The 21,987-nt window shown below is 40.0% G+C and overlaps 2 protein-coding genes across 3 annotated transcripts; both read right to left on the bottom strand.

Annotated features, from left to right (window-relative positions):
* Positions 1-78: 78 nt before the first annotated feature.
* On the bottom strand, positions 79-21,444 carry LOC134753115 (protein MEMO1). Of its 2 annotated transcripts, XR_010128789.1 has the most exons (10): positions 21,279-21,444; positions 14,821-14,902; positions 13,801-13,869; positions 12,459-12,571; positions 11,853-11,964; positions 10,415-10,480; positions 8,335-8,488; positions 5,252-5,356; positions 2,982-4,539; positions 79-1,708 (listed from the first exon to the last, which is right to left on the bottom strand). XR_010128789.1 is itself a non-coding variant. In XM_063688885.1 (9 exons), the coding sequence occupies exons 1-9, from the start codon at positions 21,325-21,327 to the stop codon at positions 4,402-4,404; spliced, it is 888 nt and encodes a 295-aa protein (XP_063544955.1). In that variant the 5' UTR covers positions 21,328-21,444; the 3' UTR covers positions 79-4,401. The 2 variants fall into 2 exon arrangements, 1 of the variants encoding a protein (XP_063544955.1); XM_063688885.1 differs by having other exon boundaries at positions 79-4,539.
* LOC134753231 (uncharacterized) lies at positions 15,952-20,618 on the bottom strand. The gene is made up of 2 exons (XM_063689032.1): positions 20,139-20,618; positions 15,952-17,424 (listed from the first exon to the last, which is right to left on the bottom strand). The coding sequence occupies exons 1-2, from the start codon at positions 20,555-20,557 to the stop codon at positions 17,010-17,012; spliced, it is 834 nt and encodes a 277-aa protein (XP_063545102.1). The 5' UTR covers positions 20,558-20,618; the 3' UTR covers positions 15,952-17,009.
* Positions 21,445-21,987: the final 543 nt, after the last annotated feature.

The following is a 21,987-nucleotide window of genomic DNA, read 5'->3' as shown; positions in this document are numbered from 1 at the left end:
GCGTGAAATAGCACGCTTACTACCCAAGTGTGCTGAAATGGTATATTAGGGTTGACGCGGAACAAATAAAACACATGATTAGCAAACTAAATATAATTGAGACACAATGTTCAGATGAAGATAAATGCGTTCGGGACCAAAAATACATTCACAAAAAAAATACGACATTGGCAAAAGTTATGAATGTGACGTTTTCAACCAAAAGGTACCACATTGTCGCTTGTTGATAAGGTTGATTTCTAATTGAAGCTACTTATATGGAAATAGCGCCTTACTGACAAACGACAATAAGTACCCTTTTGGATGAAAATGGCACATATGATAAATGCCCTGGCATTTAATAGTACACATATTTTAATACATAGCTTACAAGTATATTATACAAAAATACAGTTGAAATGTATTTATTTCATCTATCGCAGAGACTTACGCTTACCTAAATAATATATATTATACATATTATGTATATACCTATAATGAGTTATTAACAAAAGTGAACTTAAACATGTCCAACATTTGTAACAGAATACCTAATCCTATTATATACGATACGAATCCGAACCCGGGTACCCGGGTACACACACACTATGGATGGTTTTAAATTACATAGGTACGAATATCATCAGCAGGGCCCGTACATTTCATGCCGTTGACGGAAAAATTACGTCACGTTACATAGTTATGATACTTGACAATCTGTACAGAAACATCTAACTGACTTTCATCTTATTGTCACTCAACTAAACAATTGATTATTAGATTTATGACTTAATTAAATAATACATATTTTTGATATTTAACCGTGAAATTTACGTAAGCATCTATTTTTCTACGCATCAATAGGTAAGTTATCTAAATTTGTAATGTTGTAAAAAAAAACGTACGGGCCCTGATCATCAGTCTACGGCACTTTGAAATGGAAGTCTGCGGCATGGTTGTAAAATTATATGTATATTTTCTATATAAAAGTATCACTAGAAAGAACTTCGCAGAGATACGTATGATTAGTAATTCATTATGGGGCACTTCATGCGGAATACGATGAGATTTCACCTAACACGATTATTACACATTATTGATTTCAAAAATTTACTTCGTAAATTGCCTGATTGAGAACCACATGCTTACTTTTTCAGTTCTTTCAAAATTTGAATCCAACAAATCAACGAATTTTAGTTAGCGACAGCGAATGTGGCCAAATGTTGCGGCGCAGACAATTGGCATTTTCTTTTGCAGTACCTACGTGTACCCGTGTACCCGCGATTGTAGATTTGTATACCACGTACTTGATATTGTATCTGTCGTTATTACAGGATAACTTGTTGGAATACACGCTTAGTCTATTACGATCACTGATTAAAAAAAAATTGTTGGCGATACAATATATTAAAATTAGTTAACCTTGATTGTGTGCGTTTAAAAAACAGATATATGTTAAGGTTTTGATTCAAAATAGCATCCTTATGGCAGTAAAGACTTAAATATTTCTTGAAAACAGTATATGTTACTATTACTATTTTATGTACCTCAATGCAAGAATAAGATAAAATGAATACAGATGCATTTATATTCCCAGATAGAATTATTGTTTCCTTGTACTTTAGTTCATATCTGTCGTGATCTACGCGTTTTGTTAGAGAGTGAACCTTCTGTACCTAGTACTATTATTTATTCTGTGTTAAGAGGTAGATAATATTGCTAGTCTACCCTGGATCACATATTTACAGTGAGGCAAATCATTGAAAATTATACAGAGTATCGTAAACCGCTCTATCTATGTTTTATAGACTACTCAAAGGCATTCGACTCTATATCTCATCAAGCGCTCTGGGTCGCCTTAAAGGAACAGGGAATAAATAAAAAGTATATAAACATCCTGAAAGTTATATATCAAAGCAGCAGGGCGCTGGTGAAACTTGACAAAACAGGGGATACCTTTGAAATACAGCGAGGAGTAAGGCAGGGCGACCCCATTTCACCAAACCTTTTTAATTCACTCCTAGAGCACATTTTCAGGAAAGTAGAGTGGTCAAAAATAGGAATTTATATTTACGGCGAGTACCTAAATCACTTACGCTTTGCCGACGATATTGTTTTGCTATCTGAAAGCCACAAAGATCTCCAGTACATGATCGAAACGTTGAATTTTTACAGTAAGGAATGTGGTCTGGAGATGAACTTGGAAAAAACATGCGTCATGACAAATAATAAGAAGGAGAGTATACATGTAGAAAATACCATTATCGAATACGTGACTGAATATAAATACTTGGGACAAGTTATCTCTTTTAGTGGTCGCTATGTAAACGAAGTGGAACGTAGAATTCAGAAAGCTTGGAACTCATATTGGTCACACAAACATATTTTTAAATCCAAATTAGATATTACACTGAAAAAAACAGCTATCGACACTGTAGTGACACCGACCCTACTTTACGGATGCCAAACATGGGCGATAAACAAAGAAATTATTGACAAAATACAGAAGTTTCAAAGAGCCATAGAACGAAGCCTACTCGGTATAAAAATAAAAGACAGGGTAAGAAACACTGATATTCGTAAGAGGACAAATATAATGGACGCAGCGGAAATGGCATGCCGCCTCAAATGGCGATGGGCCGGACACACAGCGAGAGCGAAAGACGACCGATGGAGCAAAAGAGTTCTACAGTGGTACCCACCAGATGGCGGGCGAGGGCAAGGTCATCCGCTCCGCCGCTGGCGAGATGACATAACCGAGCAGGCAGGCATAGCCTGGGCCAGTCTGGCCGCCGACAGAAAACTATGGTGTAACATGGAGGAGGCCTACGTCCAAAAATGGACAAACCCACATAAAATACTAGTTAGTAAAACTTAGTTTCAATTTCTTTTCTCTGTAACTTTTTAAAAATAATATGTATGTAAACTAAATTTTTTGTAACACTTATACTTGGGAAATAAAGGCTTTTATTATTATTTATTATTAATATTGCTAGTTTAACATTTCAAAAATGTGTGTACCTATTTATATTATAATCAATAATTTTATTACAAGTGTTTTTGTTATGAAGTATTTTTTATAAAAAAGTGTTTATGAAAAAAAAACATAAGTCCCTAATATTACATAATATATTACCATGCTAGCTTATATATAAATTCATCTTTCTTATTTTATATTTTAATTATACATAACTAATGGCCTAAGACAAGGGGCTAAGTCTAATAATGAGGAGTGGACACATATTTTTATCCTTATCTAAGGTAAATACACTTTACCTAATTAACTTTTATTTTTTATTATACTTTAAAAATAATAGCGTACAGATAGTCGGACCAAGCTAACTCTGCATCTGCACAGACTTTGCAATAACAAATTGTGGGTATGACATCATATTAACGCCAAATTTGTATGAACATTTAACGCTTATATGTAATGACACTGTTCTATCAACATCGGTGCAGAGTTAGCGTAGACGGACTCCAAATATGTACACACATTTTTTATATGGGAAATATATTTCATACATTTTGGAGACACTGACTACTTGGTTACACGTGTATGGTCGTGCACGGGTACTCCATAATAAGGGTATTTTATGTCTATAAATTTACGTGTATGTTGAGAGAGTAACGCGACGTCAGAGTTGAGATAGTACATTTATCACTTTAATCATAAAACTGTACAAGCGTCAATTAGTTAATTTATGTTTTATCCATTTCTACAAATACATAAGTTAAGACAGATTAATAGCTAATTGAGGCTCGTAGCGCGTTTATGAATAACGCAACTAAACACTCGTGTACGAGTATACACGTGTACCCCGATAAACCCGTGTACCTAGAGTTTTGCCTAAGATCGTTCTCCGTTCACTATGGGACATATTCTCGAGAATTTTTCCCATACAACATGGATAACGTTCTCCGCACAACTCTGCGTGTACCCCAACGAACCGTCTACTCCAAGACGAGCGACGCGCTGGCGTACGAGACGGACGAGTCCTGCGGCGTCATGCACTGCAAGGATTGTGTTGTGCGTATTTCGTATAATTACCCGACTGAAGTAACACTATCTCCTTGCAATAACATTTACAAATAAATAAACTGTAAAAGGTCGACAAGAGCCTTAAACTCCCGTGTACGGATATACGTGTACCGACAAACCCGTGTAGTTTACCCCAATAAACCCGTGTACCTACTCGAAGGAGTCCTGCGGCGTCATTCACTGCGTGGACTGTGCACGTACTCCCCCGCCGTGTATAATTAACTATACCCGTGTATAATTAACTATAACCGTGTACCTACTAAAAGACGAGCGACACGCTGGCGTATAAGACGCAGGAGTCCTGCGGCGTCATGCACTGCTTGAACTGCACGAACTTCCCCGTGTACCCTACACGCGTGTACCCCACTACACCCGTGTATCTATTCGAACACTAGCGACGCACTGGCGTACGACACGGAGGAGTCCTGCGGCGTCATGCACTGCGATGATTGCGCGTATTTCAGAAACTTTAGCGACATCTTTGGCGCGTTTGAGGAATTCGCCAGCTTCGATACGGCCTGTTAATAGAACAGTTTACATTTTACAGACAACGAAATAAAGAGTATAAATTGACGACTGGACTGGCCTAGTGGGTAGTGACCCTGCCTGTGAAGCCAATGGTCCTGGGTTCCAATCCCGGTAAGGGCATTTATTTGTGTGATGACCACAAATATTTGATCCTCTATCTTGGGTGTTTTCTATGTATTTGTATATTATATACACGGTGGCTAAAAAATAAGTGAATTTCCGTTGCCAGGGAGGTTTTGGGATTATACTGAGCAACTTTTACTGTGGGACCAACCCCGAAATCGCAAAAAAAATTTGGCTGTTTCATACATTTTGGCTAGTCCATTTTCTATGGGAGGGTAAATATTTTTCGCGATTTCGTGGTTGGTCCCATAGTAAAAGATGCTCAGTATAATCCCAAAACCTCCCTGGCAACGGGAATGCACTTATTTTTTAGCCACCGTATATTTTACCTTTACCTTTACCTTACCGGTCACGTCCACCGCATGCATCCGGAGAGGTGGGCTAGCTTAGCAACCAAGTGGATGCCGGTAGAGGGGCGTGGACGGGGCAGGCCCAAACGGAGATGGCGGGATGACCTGGACAGCTTCCTGAACAACTGGCCGGAGGAAACACCAAATCGGGAGTCGTGGAAATCAAGGGGAGAGGCCTTTGCCCAGCAGTGGGACACTTAGTAGGCTTAAAAAAAAATATATATATTACCTGTAGCAAGACCCCTATGGGGTGGCGGCCGCATATGGTGTTCCCGTATTTGTTGAGGTACTCCGTGAACGAGCGGGGGTCCATCGTCTCTATGATGTCCATACCCTGGAACAACCAATGTTTGACCAACTATAGCATATTTCATTGAAATCGTTAGAGCCGTTTCCGAGATCCCCGGAATATATAAACATTAAACATTACATTTTGACGACCGGTTTGGCCTAGTGGGTAGTGACCCTGCCTGTGAAGCCGATGGTCCTGGGTTCGAATCCCGGTAAGGGCATTTATTTGTGTGATGAGCACAGATATTTGTTCCTGAGTCATGGGTGTTTTCTATGTATTGAAGTATTTATATATTATATATATCGTTGCCTGAGTACCCATAACACAAGCCTCCTTAGGCTTACCGTGGGACTTAGTCAATCTGTGTAAGAATGTGCTATAATATTTATTTATTTATTAAATTTATCTAAAAAATTATATAAATAAATTATTTAAGTATATAGACTGTTGATAAGGTCATGGTTGTCCTTTTAAAGAGCGAGATTACGAAGTGATGAGAGTAAAACGGTTTGTTTACATTATTTTCAAGTTCTATTGACGACAAATTTCGAAGAATTGCTTGTATAAAGGTATAAGATAAATGACCTAAGAGAACGTAACCATGGTAACGAGTGATAAGAAAAAGGTGAATCACCCTTCTTCTTTTCTGTTTATTTTTCTGCTATAATCGAATTTAAACTGTTGTGAGACATACTAACATTAAATCATTTTACGGTTTAGACTCACTTGATTTAGTCACTCGCGCGACATGTTTCGGAGAGCCTAGGTCTCCTTTCTCAAGCACTAATAGTGCGAGCAGCGTTCACGACGACCGTGTATTGCGTACTGTACAGTACTGTACAGTCCTAGGCTCTCCGAAACATGTCGCGCGAGTGACTAAAACAAGTGAGTCTAAACCGTAAAATGATTTAATATTTTTCTGCTTTTTGTTTATTTCAATTTTGAATTCCTTTTTCCGGGTTCCGTACCCAAAGGTTAAAAACGGGACCACATTACTAAGTCTCATGAACCGTGATATCTAGACAGTTGAAATTTTCACAGATAATGTATTTCTGTTGCCGCTATAACAACAAATACTAAAAACAGAATAAAATAAACATTTAAGTGGGGCCTCCCATACAAACGTGGATTTTTTTGCCGTTTTTTTGCGTAATGGTACGAAACCCTTCGTGCGCGAGTCCGACTCGCACTTGTCCGGTTTTTACCTGTTTGTCGAGCCACTCGATGCTCTGGTAGAGCTGACCGCGGGAGGAGTCCCGCCAGGTGTAGCGGAACCGGTTGCCCCAGTGACAGAAGTCTGATGATATCACGAAGAGGGACTGCTGGTCCGCTAGGTAGGGGGCTAACATGGGAACTACATTTATATGGAGAAACGGACGTCTACTTTCCTCTTATCCTCCTAAATCCCGATGTCCTTTTAAAAGGACAAAATCAAATCTAATTATGAACTTGAAGTCCCAAAGACCTTTTAAAAGGACAAAATCAAATCTAATAATGAACTTGAAGTCCCAAAGTCCTTTTAAAAGGACAAAATCAAATCTAATTATGAACTTTAAGTTGACTCTCACCTGTTTGTCGAGCCACTCGATGCTCTGGTAGAGTTGGCCGCAGGAGGAGTCCCGCCAGGTGTAGCGGAACCGGCTGCCCCAGTGACAGAAGTCTGATGATATCACGAAGAGGGTCTGCTGGTCCGCTAGGTAGGGGGCTATAATGGGAACTACATTTATATGGAGAAACGGACGTCTACTTTCCTCTTACCCTCCTAAATCCCGATATCCTTTTAAAAGGACAAAATCAAATTTAATTATGAACTTGAAGTCCCAAAGACCTTTTAAAAGGACAAAATCAAATCTAATAATGAACTTGAAGTCCCAAAGTCCTTTTAAAAGGACAAAATCAAATCTAATTATGAACTTTAAGTTGACTCTCACCTGTTTGTCGAGCCACTCGATGCTCTGGTAGAGTTGGCCGCAGGAGGAGTCCCGCCAGGTGTAGCGGAACCGGCTGCCCCAGTGACAGAAGTCTGATGATATCACGAAGAGGGTCTGCTGGTCCGCTAGGTAGGGGGCTAACATGGGAACTACATTTATATGGAGAAACGGACGTCTACTTTCCTCTTACCCTCCTAAATCCCGATGTCCTTTTAAAAGGACATAATCAAATCTAATAATGAACTTGAAGTCCCAAAGACCTTTTAAAAGGACAAAATCAAATCTAATAATGAACTTGAAGTCCCAAAGTCCTTTTAAAAGGACAAAATCAAATCTAATTATGAACTTTAAGTTGACTCTCACCTGTTTGTCGAGCCACTCGATGCTCTGGTAGAGTTGGCCGCAGGAGGAGTCCCGCCAGGTGTAGCGGAACCGGCTGCCCCAGTGACAGAAGTCTGATGATATCACGAAGAGGGTCTGCTGGTCCGCTAGGTAGGGGGCTATAATGGGAACTACATTTATATGGAGAAACGGACGTCTACTTTCCTCTTACCCTCCTAAATCCCGATATCCTTTTAAAAGGACAAAATCAAATCTAATTATGAACTTGAAGTCCCAAAGACCTTTTAAAAGGACAAAATCAAATCTAATAATGAACTTGAAGTCCCAAAGTCCTTATAAAAGGACAAAATCAAATCTAATTATGAACTTTAAGTTGACTCTCACCTGTTTGTCGAGCCACTCGATGCTCTGGTAGAGTTGGCCGCAGGAGGAGTCCCGCCAGGTGTAGCGGAACCGGCTGCCCCAGTGACAGAAGTCTGATGATATCACGAAGAGGGTCTGCTGGTCCGCTAGGTAGGGGGCTAACATGGGAACTACATTTATATGGAGAAACGGACGTCTACTTTCCTCTTACCCTCCTAAATCCCGATGTCCTTTTAAAAGGACATAATCAAATCTAATAATGAACTTGAAGTCCCAAAGACCTTTTAAAAGGACAAAATCAAATCTAATAATGAACTTGAAGTCCCAAAGTCCTTTTAAAAGGACAAAATCAAATCTAATTATGAACTTTAAGTTGACTCTCACCTGTTTGTCGAGCCACTCGATGCTCTGGTAGAGTTGGCCGCGGGAGGAGTCCCGCCAGGTGTAGCGGAACCGGCTGCCCCAGTGACAGAAGTCTGATGATATCACGAACAGGTTCTGAGGATCTGCGAGGTAGGGGGCTAAAATGGCGCCGTATCTAGAAAATAAATAGTTTTTAGACATTATTAAATTGTAAAACGGAACCGCTGGTGGCCTAGCGGTAAGAGCGTGCGACTTGCAATCCGGAGGTCGCGGGTTCATACCCCGGCTCGTACCAATGATTTTTCGGAACTTATGTACGAAATATCATTTGATATTTACCACTCGCTTTTCGGTGAAAGAAAACATCGTGAGGAAACCGGACTAATCCCAACAAGGGCTAGTTTCCCCTCTGGGTTGGAAGGTCAGATGGCAGTCGCTTTCTTAAAAACTAGTGCCTACGCCAATTCTTGGGATTAGTTGCCAAGCGGACCCCAGGCTCCCATGAGCCGTGGCAAAAATGCCGGGACAACGCGAGGAAGAAGATTAAATTGTAATACGGGACATAATCGCGTATTTAAGTTTTAAGATTTACCTCCGACGTTTCTGGTGGACGTGGTCTCGGGAGAAGACTGGCTAAAATTGTCATCAACAATTAGGCGTACGAGTTTTTCGAGCTACCCGCACGGGGACAACGCCGTCCTTGAAACCTAGGAGATAAATCTTAAAACTTAAATACGCTGTTAAGTCCCGTTTTACAATTAATTATCAAAGTTTTTGACAAAAAATCCCATCTATTCTATGGTACAAGCTTTTATCGTTGACTGTACTTTGCTTTTCACTGGCAACTATAAATAATAATAATAGAAGAATTTTATTTCGGACATAAATCCATAGTTGTGAGCCTATAAAATAGTGTTAGAAGAATTACAAAACTAATCTTAACTATTCATCGACACAATTAGGTTAGATGACAAATGGGGCATTTTCTATGAAAAGGGACCTTATTATCGATGGCGCTTTCTTATACAATCTTTTTTTGGATAAAATGTAAGTAATCGAATAGTACCTTTACTAAGTTGAATGCTATTACATGTCTTTCTAGCTGTAGATTATAATTCTCTTGAGATAAAATAAAAACCGGACAAGTGCGAGTCGGACTCGCCCACCGAGGGTTCCGTACTTTTTAGTATTTGTTGTTATAGCGGCAACAGAAATACATCATCTGTGAAAATTTCAACTGTCTAGCTATCACGGTTCATGAGATACAGCCTGGTGACAGACGGACAGCGGAGTCTTAGTAACAGGGTCCCGTTTTTACCCTTTGGGTACGGAACCCTAAAAACTAAATTTCACCCCATACAAAAAGCTCCACTCCGTCACTTTTTTTTTGGACAAAAAAGACAACGAAATAGTAGATTGTGTCACAAGGGAGCAAAATCACATGTTTACGGCGAGGGCGTAAATTGAATCCTGAACGAAGCGAAGGATTCTATAATAGAATCTTAAGCGTAGTGAGGAATTCAAGTGATAACGCCCCAAGGTAGAAATAATTTTGCTACCATGTGACACATACTATTTTTCACATCACCTATGAGGAAATTATTATGTTACAAAATATCAATTAAAATATAAACTAAAAAAATACTATGCAAAAAAAGAAAAAAAACGTGTCCTAGAACAGAAAAGTGCCACTTTGATCCCCCCTAGCAGGTAAGAAAAGTGCCACTTTGATCCCCCCTAGCAGGTAAGAAAAGTGCCACTTTGATCCCCCCTAGCAGGTAAGAAAAGTGCCACTTTGATCCCTCCTAGCGGGGAAGAATAAGCCCTTTTTCGAATAGGTGATGTGAAAAGAATTTTGACCCACATACCTAAATACACACGACATCTGCCCTGTGTTATGTATGCATGTTTATGTGTTGTGTGGCTGCGCCCACCTTAACCGTTACCGTTACCGATGTAATAAACCAGTGCGATTAGAGCAGCCCGTAGTTTCAGTCGTGTCCTCGTACTCGTCACCCTGCTAGCACGAGTTGTGTTCTCGCGCGACTTCAAGTACGAACTGAAAGTTAAAAGCATGTAAAAAAGGCAATATTTAACTTACTTGGCTTCTTTTTCAGGCGTTAACGATCCTACAAGTATAGGTATGATCGTGAAACCGGTTTTGTATCTGAAAAATAATGAAAAACTGGTTAATAAATCAGCAGGGCTGCGAATCTCCTCGCTTCGGGCAAACTCGGCTCTGTTCGGCTCAGCATTGCTCCGAGCAATTATTAGGGTTGGCACCAGGGACCGGCCCGCTATCCCTTATCGGGGTTTTATAAGGGTATTGCATAAGGCTTAACTCACCATACCCTTTGACAGACGAAACCCTTTGTTTTGATTTTAAAAACCCTTATATAAAGCTACCACATTTGAGTAATCGGTAGCCCAAATACCCTTACAAAACCCTTATCATCCGCTCACCAACACCTTGCATATTGCTTATAAGGGTTAGCCTTATAAAGGGCGTCCCTTTTAGCATATAAGCGTGCTAATTTAAGTCGTCTACCTTGTTCATAAAGCACACATTACTTCGGATCCGAGCGATCGTCGGCGGTGACGGCGGCGTTCTTTGACTAGGCACGTATTTTCTTTCCTTTTCATACACTACCGTAGATATATACCAATCCTGTCTCTTTCACGCAAAGGGAAACCTTTATAAAAAGCGCTTAAAGATAAGGGTAACCCTTATTAAGAGCTAGCCTTATTTTTGGTTAGCTTTTCGGTAAGGGTTAGTCAAAGGTAAGGGTATGAATGGGCTTGCAGTTCAAAAGGGAAAGTCTTTCAATGTGTTAGCCGTGTTTAAGTGTCGCCCATTGAAAGGGTTTTATCGCGGAAAGGGTTGTCCGGTCCCTGGTTGGCACAACTTGACGTCCCTTTGCGTGCACGACCACAGATAAGATAATAACTTGAATTTTGACAACCCTAAATAGCCGAAAGGGAGCATGATTCGACATAGCAATTTATTGGACATACAATTTTATTGTAATTTTAATTCTAAACATATTTTGTTACTATGATGACTTCATTATATGAGGGCCTGTTTCACAATGTCCAAGTAAAGTATTGGATAGCTAATTAACAAATAAATTAACTGCCAGATAAAATTTCCTACAAAAAAAAAGCACTTTATCCAGCAGATAAAGCTTATTTGGAGATTGTGAAACGCCAACGATGACTTTATTCGTCAGATAAGTGGCAAGTAGCTTATTCAGGACTTTACTTGGACATTGTGAAACAGGATCTTAATGTATTTTCTCATGTTGACATGTAAGATTTTAAGAATTATCAATAAATGAGTATGAGTTGGTATGAGTATTAAGATTAATTTTTTAACAAGCAGAAACGTCTGCGATCGATGCTATTAAGCTTAGAATAAATTTAAAAGTGGAAAAATTACTGCCTTGGGTGAAATTTGAACTCACGGCCTCTGGATCCACTCCACCACTCCACTTTTAAATTTATGAGTATTAAGATGTTAGATAATAAAGTAAACTTACTCTTCCATGACCTTAGCGATGTAGGGCAGATGCATCTCTATTGAATGCTCGTCTTCGTCGGTTTGTACGTCCATCCACTCAAACTGCCGCGTCGCCTCCAGCTCCACGTAAACTGGTGGATAAACAATCATTTTAGTCACTAGCAGAGCTTGGGACCAGGGATGTTGCGAATATTCGCACCCGCATCCGCAACCGCGGAACTTCCGCATTATTTTCAACATCCGCATCCGCATCCGAACAGGTAGAACGAACGTCTTAGCGGCGTCGTAAGTGCTAGGTAATTTCGTCATTAGCCAATAGGAATCTCGTTTCGTTTTTGTGATTCGTCGATTGAGCACTTTAGCCTATGACAGACAGCGACAAGAAGTGAAAAGCTTGTTTTATTTGGACTTTAGTGCGATTGTGGGGCACCTATATTCTTGTTCAAATACTGTTTCGTTTTTTTTTTAAATAAAATTGACTAAAATGTAATATTTTACGCGCATCCGCGGATTTGAGCCTTTAAATATCCGCATCTGCGTCCGCGGATGTCAAAAAATCGGCATCCGCAACATCCCTGGTACGGAATCCTAAAAAAGAGTGAATGATAGGTGGTTCGAAACTTACTTTGTTTGTCTATGGTGAGGTCGTAGAGGGGTGTTTGGTACTTGTCGAGCGAGGACAGCGCGCAGCCCCCCAGCCGCACGTGGTGGGACGGGCCCAGGATAAATATACGTTTGCTGCAAAGCAAAGAGGATATAATAAGATAGAGCGGTACCGTCATAGTAAATTTTGTAACCACAGTAGGTAAATTCACTGCCATCTATCGACACACTTTAAAACTAAAAATTAAGATATATAAAAATACGATAAAATGTATTTAAATATGGATAAATGTTTTTTTTTATTTGCATTAATTATTTTTATTATTTTGACCCATGTTCTTTCACTGATATGAGTTAAAATTGTTAATTAACAAACGAAACCGTCAACGCCCTCTATACGAGAGTAGGCCAAAGGTAGTAGCGACATCTGATCGATAATCAAATTTTCGTGATTTTCGAGGCACGTTTTTTCCTTAGACTGTATCCATCTATTACGGAGTTATATCTATCTGATACAATGTAAGTTATTTTTGTACTTAGACGCACCACACATGAGCTGTAGATATTTGTGACGTTTTCAATCAAAAGGTACCACATTGTCGCTCACCATAAGGACGAAATTAGATTCTATCTTTATACGAATAACCTGTCAGAGCGTCCTTATGGCAAGCGACAATGTGGTACCTTTTGATTGAAAACGACACATTTATTAATTTGCGGCATTTTCTATGAAAAGGGACCTTATTGTCGATGGCGTTTACGCCGCACAGCGTCGCGCGGCATTGTATTTATATCGGAGCATCGTTAATAATGGCGTAAGCGCCATCGACAATAAGGTCCCTTTTTATAGAAAATACCACATTTAGACTTTAGACTGTAGAGATCCAGCGCTGAATCACTAATAAATTCAGCTCGTGTGTTGTGCCCTTTACAGTGATATTCAGAATTATAAACGGGTCTTACTGGAGTTTGCAAAAACATTTAATTAATTAATTAAAATTCGTTTATTTCGAGTAGCATAATGACTCATACATATTAATTTGACACTTACCTATACTCTATACTTCTTTAGCGATTTAGATTTTATTTAATGAAAATATTTTTGAGAAGAAATAGAAGTATGAAGATAAAATCATCAAATTATAGGTATCACAATAGTACATTACGATACAAGTGTAAAAAAATAGGAAATTCGCAACGAGTGGCGATAAATCGATACGAATTGCGAATTACTTATTCGCACATGTATCGTACAACGTTCTACAGTACATATGGCTGTCGAAATTTTTGAAATAGTTACGTAATGTGCTTATTATCGCACTAGTGCGGTAAAGTAGCACCATATGTATTGTAAACATACTTACACAACAACAGGGCTGACTTGTCGGTACGCGAAGGCGGCGCAGGCGCCGCAGTATGAGTAGCCAGCATGACTGGAAATAAAAAAGAAATAGGTAAGTAACCAATCGACTTTGTCTCTCACTACCTGAATAAGGGTAGGTTTATCGTCGTTATCGAATTTAAACTGTTGTGAGACATACTGACATACTAACATTAAATAATTTCACGGTTTATCAGCGCCATCTATTGAAGGGAAGTCGAATTATTTTCACCAGGGATCTATAGTATTTTTCAAACTCGATGGATAGGATGACAGCTGTCATTTCAATACAATTTTGCGAGATTTGGCGTCGAATTTAAACTGTTGTGAGATAGTATAACATTAAATAATTTTACGGTTTAGACTCACTTGTTTTAGTCACTCGCGCGACATGTTTCGGACTTAAACACAACACTATGCCCGCCTACAACGATAGCGCAAGACGTCCCCCCACCGGCTTTCTGGGCGCGCGCGCAGCGAGCGACACGGCGCGCGCGGCGCGGCAGTACGCGTCTACGCGATACATGCTCGCACTATTAGAGTTTGAGAAAGGAGACCTAAGCTCTCTGTAATATGTCGCGTGAGTGACTAAAACAAGTGAGTCTAAACCGTGAAATTGTTCAATGAGATTTGGCGTTTTTAGGTTGTAAATTATATGGAGATGACACCTGTCATCCTAACCTTCCAGTATGAAAATTATTTTAAGCAGCGAACAAAATGCAAATGCAATGCTAGCAAAATGTCCGCGTACCGGAAGACGACCTGCCGGTAGGCCTCCAACGAGATGGAGCGACACCCTGGTGAAGGTCGCGGGAATTCGAGTGGATGCGAGCGGCACAGGATCGGTCGGAGTGGCGAACCTTGGGGGAGGCCTATTTCCAGCAGTGGACGTCTATCAGCTGACATGATGATGAACAAAATGCATGCTAACAGATGGCGTCACTAACTTGGCAGTTAGTGACGCCATCTGTTAGCTTACATTTTTAAAACATGATAAACTTACGGGGCGATAATTGCCCGCGCGGGCCCATGGCTAAGGTCCGCTTTGGACAACCAGAGGTCCAGCTGTCGGGACAGCTCGCTTCCTGCAACAGATAAATTATGTGTAGAAGTCAAACCACTCGACCACTACTCGAGTTTAAGGTTTTAATTGTGTATTCCCATTTGTCCCCGCCAGGGGTGCGAAACTCCTCGTTTCGGGCAAACTCGGCTCCTTTCGGCTCAGCATTGCTCCGAGCAATAATTAGGCTTGGTACAACTTGACGTCCCTTTACGTGCACGACCACAGATAAAATAATGACTTGAATTTTGACAACCCTAAACAGCTGAAGGGGATAGTGCCATATATTAGAAAGGAACAGCATAATTCGACCCTGAACCACTGTCAAACTTCGGTTTTGTAGGAAGTTTCCCTTCTGTACGGTAGTACTATTATTTATTCTGTGTCCCCGCCCCACTTGACCGCTGCCATAGATGGTGCGGGGACGATGGGAATGATTTATATGAAAACTATTCCCATCTGTACCCGATGGGGACAAATAGGAATACACCAATTGTTTAGCATTAAAATAACGTTGTGAACTAGCACATTATGAGGTAAATTCGGTAGTGGTGAAGATACCCGAATTTATTAAAAGTTATCACAAGAAATAAAGGAAATTTACATAAAAATGTGAGAAATTAACGTAATTATTCCATGTGGAAAAGTTCGCAATTTCACTACACAGTTTAAAACGAAGTCTCTTCCTGCTGTCTGGATGGATGTCTGTCCCTATGTATGCTTAGATCTTTAAAACTACGCAACGGATTTTGATGCGGTTTTTTTTAATAGAGTGAATCAAGAGAAAGGTTTATATGTATCAGCATTGCACCCGTGCGAAGCCGGGGCGGGTCGCTAGTAATATGTATAAAGTTAACCTTCTGGACGCCAATGACCGATACATACGCACCGTAGGTTCAACGCCAAAGACGTCATAGACCACAGAGCAACATAGACCTACATGCATATGCATAAAGTTCAATTTCAGTTTTGACACTTCGGTGACGTGGCGTCTGGACGACTGCTTTTGTGTTTGACACGGCGTCGAAAAGGTTAAAGGGAAACAAATAAAACTGCAAAAGTTTGAAACAAACTAAATATAATTTACACGATATAAAAATACACAGACACTAAAGTTATAAAATCTGTAAAGGCCCTGAGTTTGAACTTATTTTTGTTTACATTTTTGTGACTTTCTACTGTTGCTCTAGTATTAAGGAATAATTTATTAGAGAGAGGATGTTTTCTGGTTTCATTTTACATACACGAGGATCGAGATGACGCACCGCGCACAATAAGCCGGGTCCACGTCCACACATAGCGAGCATACGCGCGAAGCAATTTTAGCGCGCACAAAACGGCCAGTGTGGATGTGCGCGCGCTTTCCTCGCCCGAGCTGCATCCGTTTTTCGGCATGCTCAAAAGCGCCTCAGACGTTTACCGCGCGCCAGTGTAGACCTGTTTGTTTATGGTGCGTGTAATTATTTTATTCGTACTTACATCAAAAGTTGTCAAACCACGGAAAAACCCTCAAAATCTCATATGATTCCTTCTTTTCTTCTTCCTTTTCTTTTGAATTGCTTTAAAAAGCAAAATAACAGAAACGCAAGCCACCGCAGTCAGTACGTGCGGCGCCATTTTGAACAGTTGACTGAATGACGCCATCTTGCCAGCAAATTGGCTCGGGTGAGGCAAACGTGCTGAGGCAAGTTACACGAGCACGCGGCCGCGCGAGGAAATTTCCTCGCGAGGCTGCTCGCTATGTGTGGACCCTATTAGCGTGTTCAAAGCGTTAAACACTCAGTAATCGAATTTAGCTAAGCTAATTTTACTGAAGTCACATTTTTAGTCACTGGCGCGACATGTTTCAGAGAGCCTAGATATCGATTTTCAAACACTAACAGATCGAGTGCAAGAACCCCCCAACCGATTGTCTCATCGCGCGTCCAGCGCGCGGCGCGGCGTGTAGCAATACGCGACGCGCGGCCATCGTGAACGCTACTCACGCACTGTTAGTGCTTGAAAATGGAGACCAAGGCGCTCCGAAACACGTAGCGCGAGTGACTAAAAACAAGTAAGTTAAACCGTAAAATTTGCTTTATAACTTTAATAACACCTCATATTTAATCTACACAACTTCTCTAAATACAAATTCATTCCTCCCCATCCTCAACCATCTTAGCAAACTTCTCCGAAGCCTCCTTCAACAGTTTCTCGCTAAACTTCGGAAACTTAACCTCAAACTCCGTCTTCAACATCTCCAAGTCCATTTTTCTCAATTCCATTTGCTCGGACACAGTTTTCGTATTCTCATATTCTTTAAACTTGTTCAGATCTAAGTTTGAATGCTTCTTGATATCTTCTAAACCTCCGATGGCATCTTGTACAGCATCAAGTAGTTGCTTGTACCCGCTGTTCTTGTCGTAGCCGAAATCCACGTTCTTTGTAACGAGCTTGTCTAGGTGAGCTTGCTCAGTGTTAGACAGGCTGTTCAGGATCTCCGGAGCAGTACTCTTGGCAGTTGCTTCAAAGATTTTAGCGTTGTCTTTGTGTCGCAGTTCGATTAGTCTGAAAAAGAAACGATCCAATAAAGTGCCTTTTATTAGGACAATTTTACACAGATCAACCTAGTCCCACAGTATACTCAATAAGGCATTTGTGGGTATAAGATGACATTATAAGCGCTACATAGTATAAAACAAAGTCGCTTTCCGCTGTCTGTCCCTCCGTCTATCCCTATGTAAATAAAACGTTTATTTATTTGGCTTTGGACAGAGTAGCATGGCGGTCTTTGGTGTCGGAGGCCAAGATCCACTTCGGGTCGTCGCGCCACAGCAGTAAGTATTTATTTAGATAACGAGATCCATTTTGTTAGCATTCTACAAACTAAAACCTAAAAACTATGTTAGTATTCGTAACTCACTAATGACAACCTATTTATGCTTAGACCTTTAAAACTACGCAATGGATTTTGATGCGGTTTTTATTAAGAGAGTGATTCAAGAAGAAGGTTAATATGTATAATTTGTAAAGGTTTTGTATAAATTAATCGAACTACCCGTGCGAAGCCGGAGCGGGTCGCTAGTTACATCTAAATACTTATTACATGGAAAACATCCATAACTCAGGAAGTCAGGAACTAATATTTGTTACAAACACAAATTAGAAACCCTTTTCAGGAATCAAACCCAGGAACTCTAGTTTTGCGGGCAGGGTCACTAACCACTAGGATAGGCCATCAAAAACTTATTATAGTTATACTTATTATATATATATAGTTATTATATTCACCAAGGTGTAAATAAAAAATATATAAACATTATATCCAATATATATACAAAATGTTATGCGAAAGTGCGTCTAGAGCGTGAAGGTCCAGCATTCTCCATACAAAGAGGAGTAAGACAGGGGGACCCGCTTAGCCCAAAAATATTTTCAGCGGTGTTGGAATCTGTTTTCAGATGTGTAGAGTGGAAAGCGAAAGGCATAAAAATTGACGGAGAAATACTGAGCCACCTACGTTTCGCAGACGACATAGTCGTTTTTGCCGACAGTGCAGCCAACCTGGAAAGCATGGTAAATGAGTTAGCAATGGCGAGCAAGAGAGTAGGGCTGTCAATGAACAAATCAAAAACAAAGATCCTGACCAACGGCGAACTCGTGGATATTGCTGTAGAGGGCGAAAAAATAGAATACGTGGAAGAGTATATATATCTTGGCCAAACAGTGTCGTTTGAAGACAACACAGAAAAGGAAATTCAAAGAAGAATATCTACATCGTGGAAAAAGTACTGGGGATTAAAGGAGATCATGAAAAACGGCTCTGTCCATATTAATATAAAGAAAAAACTCCACGACATGACTATACTTCCATGCTTAACATATGGTTGTCAGACATGGTCTTTAAGGAAGAAAGATGAAGAAAGAATCGCTGTTTGCCAACGCAAGATGGAAAGAAGTATGCTCGGGATAAAGATAGCAGACAGGGTAAACAACCACAAAATAAGAAAAACAACAAAAGTGGTAGATGTAAAAACCAAAATGAGAAAATTAAAATGGCAATGGGCAGGGCACATATGCCGTATGGAGAACAGGTGGACGAAGCGTTTGGTGGAATGGTACCCGTACGAAGGGAACAGAGGTCAAGGACACCCGAGGAAGAGATGGAGGGATGTCTTCACCGAAATAACGGGTTTAGATTGGATGAGTAAGGCTCGTGACAGAGCACTGTGGAAGAGCTTGGGGGAGGCCTACGCCACGGAGGCGACTACTATTACCTAACCTGTAAATGTGATTAAATTATTATGTAAATTTAATAGTAGAAATAAAGGCTATTTTTATTTTATTTTATTTATTTTATTTATATTCACCCAACAATTCTCTTCGTGCCTGGTATGTCATAAAACGTCATCATTGGCAAAATCCCTCCTGCCAAAACCCACAAGAGGGGCCATCAAAAAAAAAAACCGGACAAGTGCGAGTCGGACTCGCCCACCGAGGGTTCCGTACTTTCTAGTATTTTTTTTGTTGTTATAGCGGCAACAGAAATACATTATCTGTGAAAATTTCAACTGTCTAGCTATCACGGTTCATGAGATACAGCCCGGTGACAGACAGACGGACAGCGGTCTTAGTAATAGGGTCCCGTTTTTACCCTTTGGGTATGGAACCCTAAAAACTAATCAAATTTTTTTTTTATCTGGTTTTTATTGAGGCTTTGGACACTAGGTGAACATGTCAGCCTCATGGGTGTTTACATAGTTCCTTACTCAAGGGAGAGGTCAATAAAGTGGTAAACACTGATTGCTTTGTCTGATATAGGCTCTGCCAACCAACAATTGATCTGTCCTAATCATAGATAAAAAATATTTAAGGCCTCCGGCGAAACATTCTGACCATGCGTGTTTACCTAGGCCAAGTCATTTCTAAACAGTTTGCTAGTGACACAGCTTGTTCAGTACATAATTTTCGCAGAGAAATACTACTTCAACCATAGACATAGTATATACAAGTAGTTATAGACGCGCCACCGAGCGACCGGGGGTAAGAGAAAGAATATTCATATAAAATTTGGGCAGGTATAGGATCTTTTCTCTTTCACATAAATTTCGGTATTTCGCCATCGCCTCCTACCTATGATGCCACCCGGTCGGTGATAAGGACAAAGCATGGCACTATTTTCTCTTTCCTCTAATAGAAATCGCAATAAGACTATCTTTCTCTATCAAAGACTGTCAGGCCCTTGACTTCAACACATAAAATTGCAGCTGGCAGTGACTCACCTCTCCTGTTCCTGAACGAACGATATCTCCTTCAGCCGCCTATTAGTCTTGTCCAACTGCGACATGGTCTTCTGGAACCTGTCCGCCAACAGTGCCATTTGTTTATCCAGATCCGTTTCTTCCCTTTCAATCTTCTCATCCAGCAAACAGTCTTCCAACATCGAACGTAGAAACTTCCCGTACGCCACTGGCTTGTTTTCCGTCTCAAAATCAGGTATAGAGACCTCCGGACGCATTGTTAAATCGGCCTCGCTAATACAACTCGCGTTTTTGTTGATTTTCGTAGGACGTGTGTAGCGATCTTTCATTGTGGTCGACGGAACGATGGAACGACGCGTAGTTGGTGGCCCGAAAGTCGAAGGTCGACTTTTGTACGATTTTGGGGCCGTTGATGACACCGATTTAGATTTTTCAGACATATTAGAGAGTTTTTTATAAAAAGATTAAAAGGGAGTGTTAGCAATGGACGTTTGTTTACGAGAAAATGACATTCGTTTGAATAGTGTCATGGCAACCGGCGTTTCCGGTTCGTTCGGAAATAGTACATACTTCACACAATCTTTTATAAAGAGGTTTACAGAGAAAAACCTACAAGCACAGAAATATACGTGCTTAACTACTAATAAAACTTGAATAAAACCATCAATTGCTAACTTATTTTCTACTTATAGTAGCAAAAACAAATAATTTGAAGTGCGCTCCTTACATCTAGACATCTACAATGAAAACAAATTTCTGAACGCAAATTTAAACGGAAGTTAGTCAAGCGAACAATAAAATTAAAATCATATATTTTTTTATTTACGTTATCATCTTTTTGCGTTAGATTATAACACAAAAGAGTAAAAAAAATATTGTTTCTATTGATATACAAATAGAAAGATTATTCTCAGGTAATGAACAAAGAGACGAATCATACAAAAGGTCACTGAACTTTTGACTTGCGTAGTCATTCAGACAAAAAAACTTGTATGAAATTTAACAATACAGCAATTAAAATACGATGAATCCAGTAAAGCAGGAAAAACAAAGAACGTTAAAGAAAACAAGAATGGACGCAATAATTTACAATATCATTGTATAACTCCTCTACGTTGCGAATACCAAATCAACATTTAATAACAATGAAATGTGACATACCATTCTCCGTATACCAGCTTCCAGCATGAGAAGCGTTGCGGCAGGACATTGTAATTTAATCCTAAATTTAGGAGATTATTAATAAAACCGAATAGTTAAAATTTTATCTTCACAATCACAAAAATAATACTTTGACGTCGACTGTCATAAATTTATCATGTATCGGATGTGTATCGGTGACGGTGAGTGAATGGAAGAATCCGAAGAATGGTTGTCATAGCATAGTATATACAAGTAGTTATAGACATGAAACCGAGTGACTAGGGGTAAGAGAAAGACATATTCATGTAATCCTTTTTCTCTTTCACTCTTATAAATTTCGGTATTTCGCCATCGCCTCTTTGCTATGATGCCATAACCCGACCATGAAAAAATGCCCGGTCGGTGATAAAGACAAAGCATGGCACTATTTTCTCTTTCCTCTTATAGGAATGGCAATAAAAATATCTTGAATAATGGTAATACCCATGGAGACTGTATAAAGGAGCCAAATCTCTATGTATGAAAAGTGTCCATCAAAAAACAGTAATTAGGCGGCGCCACCATACACCGAAATACTACCAAAAACAACCTACGTAATTTGGTCGAGTTATTTGTTGCATTATATGGTTCATGTTATACTCATGTCCCAGAGCCTAACTAGCGCCACCGGAGAGATTAGGAACTATTATTTAAAGCTTAACGCGGTCACTTTTACAACAATTCTGCC

Source organism: Cydia strobilella, chromosome 26 (assembly GCF_947568885.1).
Source record: "Cydia strobilella chromosome 26, ilCydStro3.1, whole genome shotgun sequence".
Classification (NCBI taxonomy): Eukaryota; Metazoa; Arthropoda; class Insecta; order Lepidoptera; family Tortricidae; genus Cydia; species Cydia strobilella.
Note: the sequence above shows the minus strand (reverse complement) of the source record. Positions and strands in the feature narration are given on the sequence as shown.

Coding starts and splice junctions, on each gene's coding strand:
- LOC134753231 (XM_063689032.1), bottom strand. CDS start 20,557: ATGTCTGAAAAATCTAAATCGGTGTCATCAACGGCCCCAAAATCGTAC. Junction 17,425..20,138: donor TTCGTTCAGGAACAGGAGAG/GTGAGTCACTGC, acceptor TTTCTTTTTCAG/ACTAATCGAACTGCGACACA.
- LOC134753115 (XM_063688885.1), bottom strand. CDS start 21,327: ATGTCCTGCCGCAACGCTTCTCATGCTGGAAGCTGGTATACGGAGAAT. Junction 14,903..21,278: donor AAGCTGGTATACGGAGAATG/GTATGTCACATT, acceptor TATCTGTTGCAG/GAAGCGAGCTGTCCCGACAG. Junction 5,357..8,334: donor TCGAGTGGCTCGACAAACAG/GTGAGAGTCAAC, acceptor TGGTTGTTCCAG/GGTATGGACATCATAGAGAC.